Genomic DNA, 19,997 nt, shown 5'->3' with positions numbered 1-19,997 from the left:
CGCAAGCGAAAAATGTTCCTGGGGCCACATTGACAGGCGAAAAGTCAATCCACCTGACCAGATTCGCCCTCCTGCCCCCCGCGCTCGGCCGCCACCCTGCCGATCCCGGCGCCGACCACCGCCCGCCGTAGCTTGGTAGACCGTCTCCAGCCTAGAAAAAGAAGGAGCGTTGCCGAGGCAGCCTCTTTGCCGCCGCCCCGGCACCTTTTCCGGCCGCGCAGGGCCTCTACGCCGGCGGGCTTGTACCCACCTCGCCCACAAGGTGTTCGGTGAATTGCCCGGCCCAGCGATGGACTCCGAAGATGAGGAGGCGCTCGCGGCGTTGCTGGATGAGGAAGCCAAAGTTGACGTTCAGGAGCAGGAGCATCTCACGGTGCTCGCCGCCCTGCTCGCCAGCAGTGAGAAGCCGCGGGGAGGTGGCTCGGCGCTTGGGCGGGTGAAAGCAAAGAACCAGTATCGTCTGGAAGGCTACTGCATGCTCTACTCGGACTACTTCGCCGACGCTTCTTTGCACGGTGAGAAAACATTTCGGCGCCGTTATCGGATGAGCCGAAAGCTTTTCCTCCTGATTGTGAATTCCATCCGGGAGTTCGACAGCTACTTCAAGTGCAAGAAGGATTGCACCGGCACACTTGGATTCACCTCGATCCAGAAGTGCACGACAACTATCAGGATCTTGCATACGGAGCTCCCGGTGATTCACTCGATGACTATGGGCGCATGGCCGAGTCCACCACCGTTGAGTGTTTCTACAAGTTCTGCAGGGCAGTGGTGACAGTGTTTGGACCGCAGTACTTGCGAACATCCAATGCAGAAGACACGGCTCGGATCCTAGCACAGAATGAAGCAAGAGGATTTCCTGGGATGCTTGGAAGCATCGACTGCATGCATTAGAAATGGAAGAACTGTCAATTTGCTTGGCAGGAGTTGTACAAAGGCGCCAAAGGCGGTTGCAGTGTGGTACTTGAGGCAGTGGCCATACAGGACCTCTGGATTCGGTACTCTTTCTTTGGGATGCCAGGAACTCACAATGACATCAACGTCCTGCAGTGCTTCCCAGTCTTTGACAAGCTTGTTGAAGGTCATTCTCCTCCGGTGAACTTCGAGGTCAATGGGCGGCAGAACAACAAAGGGTACTATCTAGCTGATGGCATCTATATGAGATGGTTGACATTTGTGAAGACCATCTCAAACCCTGTGCCAGGAGGCAAGAACGCCTGGTTTGCAAAGATACAGGAGGCTTGCAGGAAGGATGTCGAGCGGGCATTTGGTGTGCTCCAATCTCAATTTGTTGTTGTCCGGTACCCTGCTCAGACCTGGTCGAAAGATCAAATGTGGGAGATCATGACTTGCTGTGTCATCTTGCACAATATGATTATTGAGAGCGAGCAGGAAGAGCCAATGTTTGACACTGAACCATACCACATGCAGGGTCCTCTTGCCCAAGTTGATCACGAGCTACCGATAAACTGTACTGACTAACTCAATATGTGTCAGGAGATCCGAGACCCACAGGTGCATCAAGAATTGCAACACGATCTGGTGGAGCACCTATGGAGGCTCAAGGGCGAGGCCGGGAATGACATGTGGTGAAACTTGAGTTTTTATTTGTTACTGTATAATTTGTAGTGAACTATTTGATTTATGTGATGAAACACGCCGAAACACGCTGAACTAATAATTGATTTCTATTTGTATGCGAAAATTCAGGCCGAAAACCGCCAAACTGCGCCGAAAATGGGCCGATTCACGCAGTTATCGGGCCATTTTTGAACATATTTGAGCCGAAAGCTGGGCTGAATTCGGCGCCTGGGGGCGACGGCTGGGTGCCGAACCGCCCCCAGCGCCGAGTTTATCGCCGGCGCACCCCAGGACGCTTTTTTTCGGCGCCCCGGGGGCCGAACGGCTGAAGATGCTCTTAATTCACGGTGGGAGTAATTCTGCAGAGAGGTCATGTGACTCAAATCTGTGGAAAATCAAAGGCCAGATTTGTCAGAAGTGGTACAAGTGCCAGCTCCTTTTTATGACTCAAGCCAGAAATGGAAAGGGTGGCCAGTAGCCGGCCGGGCCAACCTTTAGCGGCTGGGACGCTCACGCTGCTGCACACATGGCTACAGTGCATTGCTGCAATGTGCACGACGGTGAGAAGCGGTCAGTACTCTGCTTCGCGTGCTGTGCATTGCTGCAATGTGCACACGTGGCTCTACTCGCGTGCTGTGCATGCAGACTCCTGTCAAACCCCGGACCCCCCATGCTGGAGTATTGAAGAGGGTCACATGCATGCTGCTGAGTACTGACACGTACCCCGGTTTTGAGCCAGGCCTGCTGCCTCAAGGCACATGGACCCTTCCCCGGAAGTACGTCGAGCTAGCACTCTAGGAAGATCCTGTAGATCGATGTAATGGCAGGACCAACTGTCCTCCCTGTCTTGTGAAACTGGTCTTGTCGTTGTACATACTAATGATGTGTTTGTTTAGAATTTTGTAACGTAACGAGGGTAACACATCCCGTTCAAATGTGTTTGGTTCGTTGAGACGTAATCTGTTAACGGGGGTATCAGATCCGGCGTAGTACAAATGTGCCAGCCGGTTCGTCTCTTCATCGTCTTCATCCTTCTCATCACAGGACTCAAGGCGTCGCCGTCTTCCATGCCCTACTCTTCCTCGTCGCAGGCCGAAACCCGAAAGGTGCCGATGGACGTCAAATCGATGATGGATCAGTCCTAGGACGAGCCGACGACGTCCACTACAATGCAGTTGCGGCTCCCGGACTGCTGCACCATACAGGACGCTGGAGAAGGCGACTCCGCCTTGTCCACGTTCACTGTCTCCTCCCGCATCCGCTGCCTCGCATGACGGGCACGCCGTGCCATGTTCTCGTCTGACGAGGCCCATGGTGCGTCCCCATGCTCGGCGCGCCAACACAGGGGTTGCGCGTCCACCACCGCGTTCGGACGCCAGACGGGCCACACCACCTCCGACGAGGCAGCGAAGACACACCTAGTGCCGGATCCATGCGCCATTTGACCGGACGCAATGGATTCCCGACGGAAAGAGTCCGAGCGCTGTCGTGCATGGGCCTCCTCCCGGGAGCGGCGGAGCGCAAGCCAGACGGTCATCTCCTTCTTGGGGGCGCGTGGGATGAGTTCGGGGTCGACGGATCTAGAGGTGAAGGATACGGATCCGCTGTCCGCCATGCCGGAGACGGCCGGACGGCGCTGGAGACGAGGTTGGGTGGTGGAGTGTAATGTCTAGGGTTTGGTCCAGTGAGCGAATGGAGAGAAATATATGTGGGGTCGGGTGGGTCAGCATGAGCCGGGTCTGACGTGACGGGCGCGCCAGGGCGTCCCATGTCCGCCTCATATTTGGGTTGTATATGATGGGTGCCGGTCAGCCCGGGTGTTTGAAACCCTTTTGAGGCACCCGGCTTTGTCAAAATTTCTTTACCGGTCAACGACCGGGCGGGCCACCCGGGCATTTGAGGAGGATTGAGGCGCTCGGCTGGGTTGAAATTTCGTGACCTGTCAGTGATCGGACGGGCCGCCTAGACGTCTGAGAAGGTTTGGGGTGTCCGAATGTAGATGCTCTAAGAAATTGCCATAGTCAGGTCCACTGGACACGGTTGCAAACCACATGTTCCATCTCCATGGACTAATTAACATCCCTCGCTGCTACAGCAGTACTCCCTCCGTCCTAAATATAAGTTTTTTTAAAATATTTCAAATAGACTACAACCTACGGATGTATATAGAGATATTTTAGAATCTAGATTCATTTATCTTACTTCGTATGTAGTTATTTATTGGAATATTTAAAAAGACTTATATTTGAGAACGGAGCGAGTATATTGTTGGAGCGCTCTGACCGTCCACTTCCAACTTAAATACAAGTGCGGAGTGCCACAGAGCACAGAGAGCACAGAGCGAGAGACAGTGGCACAGAGACAGCAGAGAGCTAAGAGCAGGATGAGGGTGGCGGTGGTGGGCGGCGGGGTGAGCGGGCTGGCGGCGGCGCACGAGCTGCTGCTGGCCGCGAGCGGCGGGGGCGGCGTGCGCGTGACCCTGTACGAGGAGGAGGACCGCCTCGGCGGGTGCGCCGCCAGGACGGTGGCCGTCGACGACGGCGCCGGCGGGTGCGTCCACCTCGACCTCGGCTTCATGGCCTTCAACCAGGTCCGTACCCCTTCAAAAGGAAAAAGGTCCGTACGTGAGCGATGGCCATGCATGCATCTTGCGCGAAAATGATTAAAAGCTTCGACTAGCTGAAGAAACCTTTTGTCTTTTGAGATGGCTCGAAGAAACTGTTTCGCCGGCCATGATTTGGGTTCTGGACTTATCAGGGTCACACACACACACACACACACACACACACACACACACACACACAAATAAAACCTGAGAATTTTCGTGTTTTAGCACGGCTGGTTCTTGTTTTGTTTGCCGTTCTTTTTTTTGCCTGCTTCCGATAACTCAGTGTTAATATAGGATTATAAGACATTTTCCTTTCCCATTTTGCGGTCATGTGATTTTTTATACTGGACCATTAAGTTTACAATTTGTTTATTTTAAAGAGTATAAATTATTAAAATATTTCAAAAGGTATTTTAGAAATCTGTTTTTATATATTGCAATAAATGTAAAAAATCACATACAACAATAGAAAATTATTATAAATGAAATAAAAATGTTCATTGTGTATTTAGAAAATCATGGGTTTCAAGGAATGCTCATGTGTTTGGAAGAAAATGATTACACACATGTGGACATATGCTTTCTTTTTTTTTTGCGTATTTGCCCCAAATAAATAAAAATAAATAAATAAACATACTAGACAAATAGAAAAACAAACATAGACGAACATGTCAAAGTAAAAAAAATGGAAAACAAAAAATAGACAGGGAAATGAAAAGAAATACTCTGGCGCGGCGGCCGCGGGGCAAAGTGGCCCGCAGTCGGCCACTCCGACAAGGAACCACCTTTGGGCATCCTCCGATGCAGCTCCGGCGCCGCCGCCGAGGCTTTCCTGTGCCTTCGCTTACCTCAGCCGCCGCCGTCTCGAAGACCGCTCGGATGAGGTGCGCCCACCGATTCCTTCTATGCTGCTTCGGAAACGCCACGAAGCTTCCTCTTTGCGGCCCTCTGCCTACGCCTACTGCAGCGTCCTGGCACCGTCCTTTGAAGCAGCTCCCTGTTGGCGCCGCCCTCTCGCAGCGCCGCTTCTTCTTCTTCTACCTCGGTGGCTGCCTCTCACAGCTCACATATACAACAATGGAGGCGCAAGAAATTTGGTGGCCGGAGCCTCACACTGCCGGCCTTTTCTTCTCTTTCTATTCTCTTGGCTCAAAGAAACAACACGGTTTACATCCCTTATATAGGGTCAGAGACTCACGCATCCAGCGGCCACACTTCTCCACTAACAGCATGACCTCCATGCACTAACGCACTACCTACATGCATGCATGCACTCACGCCACACCGGCCACTAACTCAGACGACCTGGCTGCTAACTGATTCCTATCTACATGCACAAGTCTCGCACTTGCGCTGCACCCCATAACGGCCACACATGACCTTGCCAGCGGCTTGCACGCCCACACAACTAACTAGTTTCATGCAGCTAACAAACTAAGCAAATCACTTGGCTCCTACCAAGTGCTTAGCCGGTCCGGCTCCAACCTCTCACGCTCTTGCCGCCTCGCGCAGCTTTGCAGCCTGTAGCTGCCATCGGCATCTCGCCATGCTCGCCGTCTCGCACGACAGCTTGGCATCTCGCCTTTTTCGCACGCCTCCGCTGAACCCTTGCCGACCTACAACTTCTGAACCTACATTACATGCCTAAACGAAATAAACATGCTGATACAAATATCAAGATTAGTTCTAACACTCCCGTCGGGCTCCGACACAGCTGGCCATCGTCACAATCGAGTAGCCACGCGAGGTCAGGCAACCCAGGCTTGATCTGCGCTATATTTTTCCAGTGCTGTTCGTGCCTACCTGCTCATCGCACTGAAGGTGCTCGGTGGAGTGCTTCTAAGCACAAAACTCAAAAAAAGATTTTTTTTTCTGAATTGTTAGGTTCAGCGAGCTCAAATGGAGAGTTTTGCGTGTGGATTTATGTTTCTGTGTTGAGGTGGACTGATTGTGTATGGTCCGTAGCAAAATGCCCAAATTGAGTACAACACTAGCGTAAGTATTATCCTTTGAAAGGATCTGCATTGGCCGCACTTCTTGATCCCTCCGATATAGTACTGTAATGCTTATGGTTGGGAATGCAGTTGTTGTTGACTTGTTGTACATGTTGATTGATATTTTTATTTTTCTCTGATTAATATAGGACTTCCTAACCCCTGGACTGAACATGGAAGGTCTTTGTAAACCTACATTATAAGATACTATATTTTGTTCCTCACTAACATTTTTGTTGTGCTATATGCGTCAACATAGGTAACATATCCCCAGATGATGGAACGGTTAGAAGGGCTCGGGGTGGAGATGGAAAGATCGGACATGTCTTTCTCAGTGAGCACACAATTGAAAGACAGCGGCAGAGGATGTGAGTGGGGCAATGGCAACGGTATCTCGGGCCTCTTGGCACAAAAGACCAACATACTGAAACCCAGTTTTTGGCGCATGGTCCGTGAGATAATCAAGTTCAAGAATGATGCTCTGACGTAAGCAGTCTAGTCCCTCAGTTCTCATGTGCACATATTTATTTCCGTTAGTAGCTAGATGCCGTGTGTTTATACTATATGATGAAAGTTAATTCGCTGGTGTGATCTTTGAAATGAAGGTACCTGGAGGACCACGAACACAGCCCTGATCTGAACCGTATTGAGACATTGGGGCAGTTCATTCAGTCGCACGGATATTCCCTATCATTTCAAGAGGATTATCTTGTACTGCTTCTATCTAATCTACTTGCTTATGTCATCTTTTAGTGTATCCAGCAACCCTTCATTTGGCAAAATCTCACATCAGAATTCTGTATTCAATTCTGTTTTTGAATAGTCATGTAAAACTGTGAAGATAAACTACAATTTTCAAATAAGTACCAAAAAATTAGATGAAATATTCAAGTTATAACTGAAATCTGGGCTTAGTCCTCAATGGCTAGTTTTCACACCAACATGGGTGCAGGGGCAGTAAGGCTGGTTATTAGCTTGTAGAAACTTTCTTGTGAGTATTACCATGGAAAAAGAACAGAAATTTATGGATATGCACGCATTGTGTTGTGATTAGGACTGTGTGTTTAATTATCTATGCAGTTTTGAGTTAGTGACACGAAAATGTACATTTGGTGCAGATTTCAGTCTGCACAGGCATGTGGTCATGTTCACCACAAGATGTTTTGAGCCTGTCTGCTTTCTTTGTGCTGTCATTTTGCCGAAACAATGACCTTCTTCAGGTGCCTTGCTACTTCGTATGCATGTTCCTTTCCCATTGCATTTGTCTTTGTGCATTTGAAAGCTGATTAAATCTGTGCACTCAGCTGTTTCGTCACACCCAGTTGCCCACTGTCAAGCCTCGTTCACAGTCCTATGTAAACAAGGTATGCATTGCGATCCATCAGCCTCAACAGAGGTTGCACATTGTAAATATTACACTCTTTAGGTTTTAGCTGCAACCAAATACAGGGACCGAACATTGCAATTATTGCAGGTAAAAGGAGAATTGGAGAGCATGGGCTGTCTAATTAAAACCAGCTGCCGGGTCAAATCTGTTTCAAGTCTTGATGGAGGTACGTATATGCGTTATTGTTTGTTGATTGCCTGTACAAACAATTAGTCATCATATATATGATTGATTCACGGGCTGAAACAATCCTCTGTTTTGGCACTGGTAGCAGCTGGCTACAGAGTCTTGGAGAATGATGGTTCAGAGGAAACATTCGACAGTGTCATCCTTGGGGTCCATGCACCTAATGCTCTGAAAGTATTAGGAGCTGAAGCTACACACCAGGAACTGAGAATTCTAGGTGCTTGTCAGTATGTCCAGAGGTAAAGCCTGCCTAGTGTTGCTAAATGAACACATAGATAAAGTTTGATCTACTGAATGTCTGATATGTTCATGTTTCAGGGATATATACCTCCACTGCGATCAAAATCTGATGCCCCGAAATCCATCGGCATGGAGTGCCTGGAATTTCCTGGGGACAACTAGCAGGGGCTTTTCTGTAACTTACTGGCTAAACCAAATTCAGGTAAATTCTTTTCTTTTCATATGCATGGTTTGGTACAATGAATTAATTTTATTGATGACACATTTGTTGACGAAATGGCCCTGCCCTGCCTTTTTTTACGACACTGAAACCATTTTGTGCGCGTTAGATGTCCTTAGGACTAGGCATGCCTCCCCAGCAAAAAGAAAAGGAACCAAAGGATAAAAAACAAAGATGTTTCATCACGTTAGAACACACTGTAGAGGAGGCTCACAGGATAACAGCAAAATGGAAGCTCTAACCTCAACAGCATGAATGGATTACATAATTATTTACTGTGTTTTTTTGTTTTGCTTTTGTAGAAAATCGAATCTGTCAGGCCTTTCCTGGTGACACTCAATCCTCCTGGTGTTCCGGATCATGTACTGCTTAAATGGAATATAAGCCTCCCTGTTCCGTCTGCGGCCGCGGCGAAGGCTTATCTTCAGCTTGATCAGATCCAGGGAAAGAGAGGAATATGGTTCTGTGGGGCATATCAAGGTAACCTGTTCCATGAATTTCAGTTTGTGGATGATTTGTTCGTAACAACTTGCATGTATATAGATGTACGACAGACTTTTACTACATTAAAGTTAGGTGTGAAATGATGTGAAAAGCATTCGATCTCAAATGTTTGTTCTGCCTTGGATCGCAGGTCATGGATTCCATTTCCCCTTAGAGTTAGGTATCGTGCATAGTGAACCGTACTACTCCCTCCGTCCCAAAATAAGTGTCTCAACTTTGTACTAGCTCTAGTACAAATTTGTACTAAGCTCAAGACACTTATTTTGGGACGGAGGGAGTATGATGATAAGGATAAAAGCGACGGGAGGAACTGTGATTAGATTGTCGCTTGTTTGGCTGTGTGCATCATAGTTATGCAGAGGCCGGGTGTAATGCTTAAACCTTTTAAGTAATAAAGCGCCCCTTTTCGAAAAAATAAACTCTAACAAAGGTATTAATCCTATCATAACCATAAGTAACCATATCCTTGCTTACCTCTAGTTGCCTTAAGGCCCAAGCTACTAGATTTCCATGCTTCTCCTTTATTCATCTATTGGGGCTGTTTACACCACCCTGACATATACGCTTTTAGTTTCAATCGCATGATCAGAATGCATTTGACATGAACTAGTTATGTGAGGTCCATTTCTGTTGGTCATATTGAATCAACAGGCTGGGAAAGCAGCAGCTCAAGGTTTGCTTGGAAAGAAATGCGAGCTTCTGTTGTACCCAAAGCAGATCATTCCATCATGGACCGTGGCTGGGGCACGCCTTGCATTTGCAAGATTTTTCATGCAATACATATCCATCGGTAACTTGATGTGAGTCCTTGCATGAGTCGATATGATATGCGACGCCTAATTATGATTATTGTTCACCTTAATAGTTTTTGTACAGATTGGTTGAAGCGGGAGGTAGTGTGTTCAGCTTTGGTGAAGCTTGCAACAAATGCCATGTAAAATCGGTTGTGCGAGTTCATGACCCCTTGTTCTATTGGAAGGTTATCTTCTCTTCTTTTTTCAGCCTACACACACATCTTTAATTTTTTTCTGATTGGTCATTTATGCATAATTCTTAATTTCTTATAAGCTCCACTGCAATTGCTTCGGCTAACCTTCTCATTTCAAGTGCATATGTTTATCCTAGCTCTCTCATGGCTTTCAGGCTGCAACAGAAGGAGAGATCGGCTTGGGAGAAGCCTATATTAACGGCTATTTCTCTTGTCTTGACAAGAGAGAAGGCCTTCTGAATTTTATCCTGGTAACACTATATCATAGCCCATGAGCTTATTGGTAGAGGTATTTCTTCATTTCAGATCAAGTCCATGATCCATTTCTTCGCAGATTCTCATTGCTAACAGAGATGAGCGTAGGAGCCGCGGCATTGCCAGAAAAAGGTTCTGAAACCTTCAATTGTCCACTATGTTCCTATCCTCTCTTTTTCTTTTAATATTAAAACAAAGTAAAACCTATGAATATATGCGTGTGACTGATCAGGTACACAAAATTGTTTGGTTTGCAGGCGTTGGGGGTCACCCTTCTATGTAATGGCTCTGTTGTCATATGCTAAATACGTTTTGCGCCACGCCTCGAGGAAGAACACCGCAACACAAACTCGTCGAAACATCTCTCAGCATTATGATCTTGTCAGTCCTCATGTCTCTTCTTTTGTTATTGAGATAACTAGCTGCTTAGGTCAATTTGTAATACTCCTCCGATCCGTATTAATTGTCATTGATTTAGTACAAAGTATGGGTCGGAGGGAGTACCAGAATTATTGCAAATCTTATCGAGTTGAAATTTTTGTGTTCCAAACCTTATCAAAAGGATTTGTTATAATTAATTACTTTCCATGCATCTATAATAACATACTCCCTCTGTCCCATAATATAAGAGCGTTTTTAACACTGCACTAGTACAAAGCTGAGTCACTTATTTTGGGACGGAGTAGTGTGTGCACAGACTAGTAGTGTCAAAAACGCTCTTATATTATGGGACAGATGGGGTACCAAATAGTACTAATAGTTCTATCTTTCTTCTTGTATATGTGCACAGAGTAATGATTTCTTCTCGCTTTTTCTGGATAAATCGATGACTTACTCTTGTGCAGTTTTCAAGGTTTGTAAATCTTGTGATTATTTTCCGCAGCTTGTAAATTTTGTAGGGTAATTTTATTAATTCATGGGCTGAAATTAATTGGTAGATGGAGAACGAAAGCTTAGAAGCAGCCCAGATACGTAAACTGAGCCTTCTAATCGACAAGGTAATACTGCCATATCTCCAGAGATTGTGTCATTAGATTGATTACTAGTTAAACAATGTTGTGAACATGATCTGATGGTACTTCAATCTTGCAAAATATATATTTAACAAAGGCTAAAGTTAAGAGGGAGCATCATGTTCTTGATATCGGTAGCGGCTGGGGAAGTTTAGCAATACAAGTGGTTAAGCAAACTGGCTGCAAATATACTGGAGTTACTTTGTCGGAGGAGCAGCTTAAATACGCCGAGAGTAAAGTAAGAGAAGCTGGCCTAGAGGTTAGTTCTATGTTACTTCCTCCTTTACTCAATACCTGTCTAGTTTACAAGCTTATCAGCAATTACCATTCCACCATATCTGTTCACAGAGAAAGTGTAGTGTGAATATTTTAGCATTTTTACCCGCAAAAAAATATTTTAGCATTTTTATCCTCTAGACCTCCACTCTTTCGTGTAACTGATGATATAAAGATGCGAGAGTGAATATGTAATTTGATAGGGGCAAGCATGGTCCTGTAAAAAGACTTTTATTTTTTTAGTGTAGATTCACTCAATTTGTTCTGTATAATCAGCATTGGAATCTGTAAAAAGACTTATATTTAGAAACGGAGGGAGAGTAGTAACTTTATGTCTTATTCTAGAAAAGGTAACTTTACATCTCTCCTAAAAACAAACTAATTTAACATCTAGGCTGTTAAAATTTGTGTAATCATGCTGGTCTACATCTTCAACAGTCAGATTTTGTTTTTGAGATTTTCTAGCACACCGCTTTATTTTCTGGTTAGCCTGTTATGTATTTTAAATATATTATTGAATATATAGATAGACATGCACAGAGAGTTAGTATTTGTTTTTTGTCCCCAGCTTCGGCAAGGTGAAATCCTAGCTAACAATTCTACTATCTATTGCTATTAATTTTTAGGACCACATAACTTTTCTGTTGTGTGACTATCGCCTAATACCACCTTACAAGTATGACGCAATCATAAGCTGGTAAGTACTACTATATTACGGATGCTTTCTGTGACTTTGACACCACCCGTGTGCGTGGTTATACTTACGTATTCCTCTGGTGTGAATCAGTGGAATGATCGAACATGTTGGCCATGAATACATGGACGAATTTTTTGCCTGCTGCGAGTCTTACTTGGCTGAAGATGGCATATTGGTCCTCCAGGTTAGTGCATCAACAACTAAGTATATTTCGAAACGATTTCACGGCTGAATTCCAATATCATCAAGAACCGCAACTAAGTAGTGTATGCCTTACTTTTGGTGCATAATAACAAGTATTAGGCCTTATTCTTTTTGATCGTGGTTATACTTACTATATATATCCAAGCAAGACCTTAGGTTTACACGATCATGAACTAACTATTATACATGTGTGTTTAGTTCATCTCAATTGCAGAGGAACGGTACGAGCAATACAGAAGAAGGCCACACTTCGTCAAAGAATACATATTCCCTGGCGGTTGCATTCCTTCTTTGGCCCGTGTAATATCTGCCATGACCACGTCATCAAGGTTCAGGTACGTTTTACATCAATCGGTCGATGATTGATTGGTTACTTCATGGTCATGGATGGATCTCCATCCATTAAACACTACCTAACCTTGTTGCACATTGGGTACAGCATAGAGCATGTCGAGAATATTGGGCCCAACTACTACACAACTCTGATGCACTGGAGGGACAACTTCATGGCCAACAAAGAGTAAGTATCACTTGTCATTCACTAAAGAAGAATGCTGCTGTGACGATTATATACATATATTGTTACAGTTGGTTGTTCAGTTAGTATTAATTTCTTACTGCTTTCGTTTTCTTGCAGTCAAGTTTTGGAACTGGGCTTTGATGAGAAGTTCATCCGTATATGGGAGTTTTACCTCATGTACTCTGCGGCTGGTTTCAAGTCTCGGGCAGTTGGAGATTACCAGGTACGTATTTATGTATGTATACATGCTCTCTCGGATCTTAAAAATATGACTGGAATCCACATCCATATGATTACCTATGTTATTTCCAGACAAATGGAAGTCATATACTCCCTCGGATCTTAAAAATATGACTGGAAATCAACAGGGTCTCCCAAATACACCAACCATTTATTTTCAGTGCAATAAATGATGAAATTAATAAAATTTTAAATGGTGACAGTGTTTTCTTGGGAAGACCTAATTGTGTGATTTTCATATATCAAATTAAAATGTTAGTGGTAAAAGTTTCAAGACATTGCCAAAATAATTATGTCTGAGCCTTCACATTCCAGGCACTGATTGTGATGTCTGAGTGGTTGACATATATATCTGCATGCAGGTTGTTTTCTCTCGTCCAGGCAACCGTCGGCTAGGCCTGCCTTGATGGCTAAAGGCAACTTATCCTTCTCCATTAATAAGTTAGCCCTGGAATGGTTCGCTCATACGGGCAGCCTAATCAGGTGGTTTGGTAATCTATCTTCTTGTTTTAATCATGAAATGTTTAGTTTCATGGCGGTGTATTGTCTATTAATAAATTTGCGTGTGTATGCAAGTGCTACATGAACCTCTGGTTACTAGAATTTGAGAATTGTATCAGAAAGAGTTGATGTCCTTGACTGTAGTTTTCGATCTTTTCCGTGTTTGACATTTGTGAAATTTGTTATGGGAGATAATGGATGTTTCTAATTACCATGTTCTACACTAGTTCATGAAGATAGTTTGTTATGCTTATGGGGTACCACATGCATGTTTTTTAGACGGAATGCCCCGAAGAGTCACCGACCAAGAGTGCAAAGAATTGCTCACACCATACATAACACTGGGATGACCAGTGGTTACAAGCGCATCAGAAAAGAAACAACAAAAGGACTTATGATAGATTAGGAGCAAATGAAACAAAATTCACTTGATCCTCTCAATCAACACGTACCTTCTGCTGCTCTTAGGACTGAAACCGGAGTGAACCCAAAACATATCATATTTCATAAAAGGAAATCGGATTGGGGAGCTGTATGGATGTGGATTCGGGTACTGAAATATGTTGGAATCAAACCGGACATGGTATATATGGAGCGCTGCTTGCCTGCATGTCTGTTGAACAAACATATGTTTCAACTTTATGTTCCATGTTGCATGCATATGTTTTCATAATAAAACTTGAACTAGCAAACACATGCATGCATTTGGCAGAGTAGTTGGCATCTACTCAATAGGAAGCGGATAGATCAAATCAGGTGCAGTGACACATTAAAACTGCAACTTAAGCAGTTGGGCCTAATCTGACCATCCAAAGCATGCAACCAAGGGCTAAGATATGATTGCCATCTTTCCCATGTTCCTACCCATTGCTCTTTTTCTTTAAAAACAGAACCAACTGTCCAATTGTATGAATAGACCATGGAACCGAACCATTTACAACACAAACTGCGCTAGTACCTAACTGTGTTGTCCCATTGCCACCCTCAAACGGACGAAATCTGAACAAAATGGATGCCCGTTTGTGGTCGTGCCTTGGAGATGGTTTAAAAGCTAGAGTAGTCTGGTTCTGCAGGCCAATAGCAATATCTATGTACACGCTCTCCTTTCAATGCTCGACGATTGGTGCATCATGTGCCTTGCATGAACAACCTAGTCGGTTTCCACTTCAGCCACGACTTCCGCGATGCATTGACCATTACGACTGTGGGGGGATGTCCGCCGTTTACTCTCGGATTCTTCTTCATTCTCATCGTCTGTGTCACTACCGTTGTGACTGCGGGGGGTGCTAAGCATCGCGATTAGTTATGAAAGATAGGATACCGTAGGATCTGTTCTACCTTGTCTTGTATTTTAAGTTGATCATGTACTTCTGTATATATATGTCCACGAGGCTTAAGCAATACATCAACAATGTCACCAATTTCCTCTCTATTCCTCTCTTACAGTTACCTCGATCAATAAGGATTGTTCCGGACCAACACATTGTTTCGGCACGCTTGCTTCAGTCGCCATCAACCCAGCCCCTCGCCACCCGCCATCTTTTCGGTCACACATTTGTTGTATTCCTTTCCAGCGTCGTCCATGCAACCCAATGAGAAATTCTTAGGAGCAGTAAATCGACAGTGTACCAGTAAAAAATACCACTCGTTTTTTACATAATGTAGTACTCCCTCCGTTCCATACGTAGTGCGTATTAGTTTTTTGCTAGAATTCCACAATGTAGTGTGCATGAGCTGCTTTGGACAGACATTACCCTCAACTGTTCACCGCATGTGCAGCCATACAATGAGAAAATCTTATACGACCCGGGTCGTACATGACCGATTATGAGACCCTCTCTAGCGCCTGGAGAAACGAATCTCAAAGCACAAGACCCATGAATCCCGTTTACCAAATCCTTAATCCCCTTTTCTTCGCCGGGTTCGCTATTTCACATCAAGATGTGAAATAGTTATCTCACATCTAACTTTCTAAACACACGATTTAGACATCAAGATTTGTGTTCTTTGGTTCTTTTTTGTTGTTTGACGTTGTCTCTGTATGTGTTGCTTTTTGTAGACAATATACGCGTCGCTCGTGCAGGGTCTTGTCATGCTGTTGTTTCTTTTTCACATCCATCGAGTGTTTTCTCAGCGTGGGCTGCGGCCACAAGCAATTTTTTGATTTTTTGTTTTTTCCTTCTTTCTTTTATTTTCAAATTTGTAAACCTTTTAGTTCATGATTTTTTATTTTCTTTTTCTCTTTTCCATTCCATTTTAAATATTAATGAATTTTTTTCCATCACTACCAATTGATTGTCCACAATTAAAGGAGTTGTCTTTTTTTTGTCTCAGTTGTAAGCTCAATCTTAACTTGCAACCAGGACCTGTCTTTTTTTTGTTCTAGTTGCAATCCCACCCTTGACCCGCAACTGGGTCTTCACTTTTTTGTCTCAATGACAAGTCCATCATCGACTCGTAACTGGGGCCTGGATTTTTTTTGTCCCGGCTGCAAGTCCATCCTCGACTCGCATCTCAGCGCCAACCTTTTTTTGTCTCAATTGCAAGTTCAACCTCGATTCACAACTGGAGACCGATCTTTTTTAGTCCCAATTGCAAGTCCACCCTCAACTGCAACTAAGGGTCCGACATTTTAGTCCAAGTTGCAACTCCATCACCGACTCATAACTAGAGCCCGACATTTTTCTCCGGTTGATAGTCTAACCTTGTTCGCCCAGTTGCAAGTCTACCGTCGACTCGCAACCGGACCCAACCATTTTTGTCCCAGTTGCATGTTCACTCTTTGACTCGCAACTGAGGTTCAATCTTTTTTTGTCTCAGTTGGAAGTCCACCCTCGGCTTATAACTGGGGTCTGACATTTTTTTGTCCTAGTTGCAAGTCTACCCTCCACTCGTAACTAGGGTGTGACCTTTTTTTGTCTCAGTTACAAATCCAACCTTGCATCATAACTGGGGGTCCGATATTTTGTTTGTGCTAGTTGTAAGTCCACCCTCGACTCGCAACTGGGGCCTGACTTTTTACCAGTTGCAAGTCAACATTCGACTCCCAACAGGGCCGGACCTTTTTTGGGCTCAGTTACAATCTCACCCTCGACTTGCAACTGGGTCCAACATTTTTTTCCATAGTTGCAAGTCCACTCTTGGCTCGCAATTGGGGCCCGATCATTTTCTGTCCCAGTTGCAAGTCCATCATTGACTCGCAACTGTGGCCCAATTTTTTTCCTTCCAGTTGCAAGTCCACCCTTTACTTACAACCAGGGTCTAATTTTTTTTGTCTCAGTTGCAATCTCATCCTCGACTCACAATTGGTGTCCGGCCTTTTTTTTATCCTAGTTGCAAGTCCACCCTTGACTCGCAACTGGGGCCGGCCATTTTTTGCCCCAGTTGCAAGTCCACCCTCGACTCGCAACCGGGGTCTGACTTTCTTTTGTCCAGTTGCAAGTTCACCCTTAATTCGCAACTGGGCCTGACCTTTTGTTGTCTGCAACACTCTCGACTCGCAGTTGAGCCTAGACTTTTTTTGTCCCAGTAGCAAGTCCAACCTTTTTTTTGCTTTTGACATATGCATCTGACGTGAACAAGGTACTATGTGTCAATTTTTTGTGCAAAAGCAAAATGCACGTTCGCTGTAACATACTGTAGTACTATAGCAATTACTGTAGTTAACGATAGTGAATGGATGGATGCATAGCTCTGTAACTAGAGGAAAGTAAACCCGGTATTAAAAATGGACAGTTGGCTACCATCGCTCGCGCATGTACCAGGCTCACACATTGGCCGCACGGGACAGCCAGCATGCGCACACTGCTTAGTAGATTTTTGTTAAAAAAAGTAAGAGGTGGGCTTATTTTTGGGAGTGTCTATTTGACGCTTGAATGTTTTCCAATTCAAAAACATTCAAAAAACCAGACCAATAAACAGATGACAGCTGTACAGCCACAAAAAACATCCGACAGCGGAAAAACAACACCAAAACGGGTCGGGGAATTTTTTTGACCCGGTAACCCTCGACAATAACCCACTCCAGAAAAATCAGGGTCCTACCCCATCCTCTGTTGATCTCCAGGCCCACACAGCAGGTGACCAACTTGGAACGCACGAAACAGGGCCAAACCCCTCCCGCAAACCACTTGACAGATCTCACCTAACAACACAAACAAAAAGCAAAATCAGAAAGGGGGAGAAGAGAAGAAGGGAGAACATGGAGGCGGACATGGGCGATGGGGTAGAAGAAGAAGGGAGCTCAAACACAAATCAGAAGAGAATTCAAGATGTTGTACCTGACGAGCATCAAGGAAGATCATCAGAGGGGAATCAGCGTCAGGATTCACAGGTCAGCAAAAAAACATCGCACTACTCTCCCCACCTCTCGCATGAACAGATCGGGGAGGGATTTCCTTCAAGTACAAAAAGAAATAGATTAGCATCTGTTGTTTTCCTAGGAAATTACATCAAATTAGGGATCTGTTCATGGCATCTGTTCAATAGATTAACATTGGGAAAGTAACACAATTTCCACTGTCGAATAACATGTTTTATAGTGGGAAATGCAGTGGTAAATGCAGTGTAACAACAGGACTTACAGTGCAAATCCCACATATAATTACAATAGAAAAACAACACAATTTCCACTGTAAAATAACATGTTTTACAGAGGGAAATGCAGTGGTAATTACAGTGGAAAAACAACACAATTTCCACTGTAAAATAACATGAATTACAGTGGGAAATACAGTGGTAAATGCAGTGTAACAACATGACTTACAGTTTAAATCCCACATATAATTACAGTGGAAAAACAACACAATTTCCACTGTAAAATAACATGTTTTATAGTGGGAAATACAGTGGTAAATGCAGTGTAACAACATGACTTACAGTGTAAAATTAACATGTTTTACAGTGGGAAATGCGGTGCAACAACATGACTTACAGTGTAACAACATAAATTACAGTGTAAATCCCACAGATATTTACAGTGTAAATTCCATTGTAAATTTGCACTGTAAAAACATGTTTTACAGTGTATATTCCACAGATATTTACAGTGTAATTTTAAAGTGTAAAACTACTATAAACTCCATGCTTTACAAAATGTAAAAATCCTAGTGTGAACACTATTGTAGTTAACTTGTAATAAGCAGTTATTCACATTGTAAATCCAACAGTAAAAACTAGAGTAGTTACAGAGTTTTACAACGCAAAATTCCTGACGTTCTTCTATTTAAAAATGGGTTCAGGAGAGGAGCATGGTGACGGTACTAGCTGAAGAAGACCTACTGAGACTGTCACAAGAAGAACTGATACTCAATGTAATATACAGTAGCTAAACTTTTCCCCTTCATTTATGCTGCATGAGCTTGTTCAATATGTTTGCAAAAAAATACTGAAATGATTATGCTGCAGGATCAATTTTCGTTCACTGCCCTCCTTCATTCAGACATTATATACAAGGTAAGAAATTCCAAAAAATACAAAAAAATCAACTACTGCAAAAAAATGATACAAAAATGTCTTAATTGTAAGGTGTGATATCTCATGCAGGTACACTCAGGAGATGCATCGATGAATATTATGGGAATTATTGAGCAGAACTCCAGGAGCAAAGCAGATGATACTTTCAACACAACAATAGACACTAATGTAAGCAAAGATATCCGCTCAATAACAATTACAAGAAATACCAAAGGAAACACAGTAACATTCTTTATACTGACATACTTTGCAGACACTGGAGGGAGTCTTGCATCACAAAGTGGCAGCAAGTGAAGATGGAGGAGCAGAAACTAATCCATGGGACACGAACCTGTTCTACAACATGAATCTGCAACAGGTACAAACTACAAAAACTTCAGAAAGAACAAACGATGAACATAAGAGAAAGTTGACACATTACATCAGGAGAAAAAACTAACACAAAACCCTAAAGTTGCAGGAGCCTGATGATGTTGACATAAGAGGAGCAGCAGGCAAAACAAACTCAAGCACAGGCCATAGCAATGAAGAAGGAGAAAGAAAGGAACCAGAACACTCACTTGAACAAGGCGGAGATGATAAATTCCTCGATGAAGAAGACGTTGAGGGATTCCTGCAAAATGAACAAGATGTTGCATCAGAAGGCAATCTGATGAACACTAGCAGTAATTTCAAGCCACAATTAGGCATGCAATTCAAAACAAAGGAAGAAGCTCAGAAATACATAAATTTCTACTTGAAACTGGCAGGCTTTTCAGTGGCTACTGTAGCAAGATCCAGAACAACAAGCGAGAAGAGGAACAACGAGGTCACAAGGATCACTATGAAGTGCAACAAGTGGGGCAAAACAAAGGAAATAGAGACAGAATGCATTGTGCCCACGAGGAAAAGTACAGTTATTGCTAAAACTGATTGTAAAGTTGTGGTGGTCATATCAGAGAAAGGAGGTTTTTGGGAAATTACAAGACAACAACTCGAACACAACCACGAGTTAACACCAAACAGTAGATTCTTCAGGTCACATAAGTACATGTCGGATGAAGAGAAGTGCTTGATACGGGTTTTGAAGCATACTAACCTGGAAACAAGAATGATTGTTGCTGTCCTA

The 19,997-nt window shown here is 44.0% G+C and overlaps 1 protein-coding gene and 1 long non-coding RNA gene across 5 annotated transcripts in view; one reads left to right on the top strand and one right to left on the bottom strand.

Annotated features, from left to right (window-relative positions):
* Positions 1–13,633, top strand: part of LOC119366277 — a 67,987-nt gene extending 54,354 nt beyond the window's left edge. Inside the window, exons 1-23 of one of the 4 annotated variants that reach the window (XM_037631983.1) lie at positions 3,965–4,171; positions 6,443–6,669; positions 6,789–6,894; positions 7,302–7,403; positions 7,488–7,547; positions 7,658–7,736; positions 7,845–7,995; positions 8,075–8,198; positions 8,519–8,696; positions 9,372–9,510; positions 9,597–9,699; positions 9,864–9,959; positions 10,043–10,095; positions 10,221–10,344; positions 10,754–10,816; positions 10,902–10,961; positions 11,074–11,235; positions 11,879–11,949; positions 12,040–12,133; positions 12,352–12,488; positions 12,593–12,673; positions 12,791–12,896; positions 13,276–13,633. In XM_037631983.1, coding sequence (XP_037487880.1) covers positions 3,965–4,171; positions 6,443–6,669; positions 6,789–6,894; positions 7,302–7,403; positions 7,488–7,547; positions 7,658–7,736; positions 7,845–7,995; positions 8,075–8,198; positions 8,519–8,696; positions 9,372–9,510; positions 9,597–9,699; positions 9,864–9,959; positions 10,043–10,095; positions 10,221–10,344; positions 10,754–10,816; positions 10,902–10,961; positions 11,074–11,235; positions 11,879–11,949; positions 12,040–12,133; positions 12,352–12,488; positions 12,593–12,673; positions 12,791–12,896; positions 13,276–13,320 — 2,568 coding nt within the window. In that variant the 3' untranslated portion in view covers positions 13,321–13,633. Of the gene's footprint in view, positions 1–3,964; positions 4,172–6,442; positions 6,670–6,788; positions 6,895–7,301; positions 7,404–7,487; positions 7,548–7,657; positions 7,737–7,841; positions 7,996–8,074; positions 8,199–8,518; positions 8,738–9,371; positions 9,521–9,596; positions 9,700–9,863; positions 9,960–10,042; positions 10,096–10,220; positions 10,345–10,753; positions 10,817–10,901; positions 10,962–11,073; positions 11,236–11,878; positions 11,950–12,039; positions 12,134–12,351; positions 12,489–12,592; positions 12,674–12,790; positions 12,897–13,275 lie in introns of those variants that run through there. The other 3 variants (XM_037631985.1, XM_037631981.1, XM_037631980.1) reach the window with 3 other exon arrangements.
* A 3,938-nt stretch (positions 13,634–17,571) lies between these two features.
* On the bottom strand, positions 17,572–19,583 carry LOC119366281. Its single transcript, XR_005175988.1, has 3 exons — positions 19,450–19,583; positions 19,136–19,238; positions 17,572–17,811 (listed from the first exon to the last, which is right to left on the bottom strand). It is a non-coding gene; the product is annotated as an uncharacterized LOC119366281 (long non-coding RNA).
* Between the last annotated feature and the right edge of the window lie 414 nt (positions 19,584–19,997).

Source organism: Triticum dicoccoides, chromosome 2B (genome assembly GCF_002162155.2).
Source record: "Triticum dicoccoides isolate Atlit2015 ecotype Zavitan chromosome 2B, WEW_v2.0, whole genome shotgun sequence".
Taxonomy (NCBI): Eukaryota; Viridiplantae; Streptophyta; class Magnoliopsida; order Poales; family Poaceae; genus Triticum; species Triticum dicoccoides.
The sequence above is the reverse complement of the archived record's forward strand: the minus strand, read 5'-3'. Positions and strand labels throughout refer to the sequence as shown.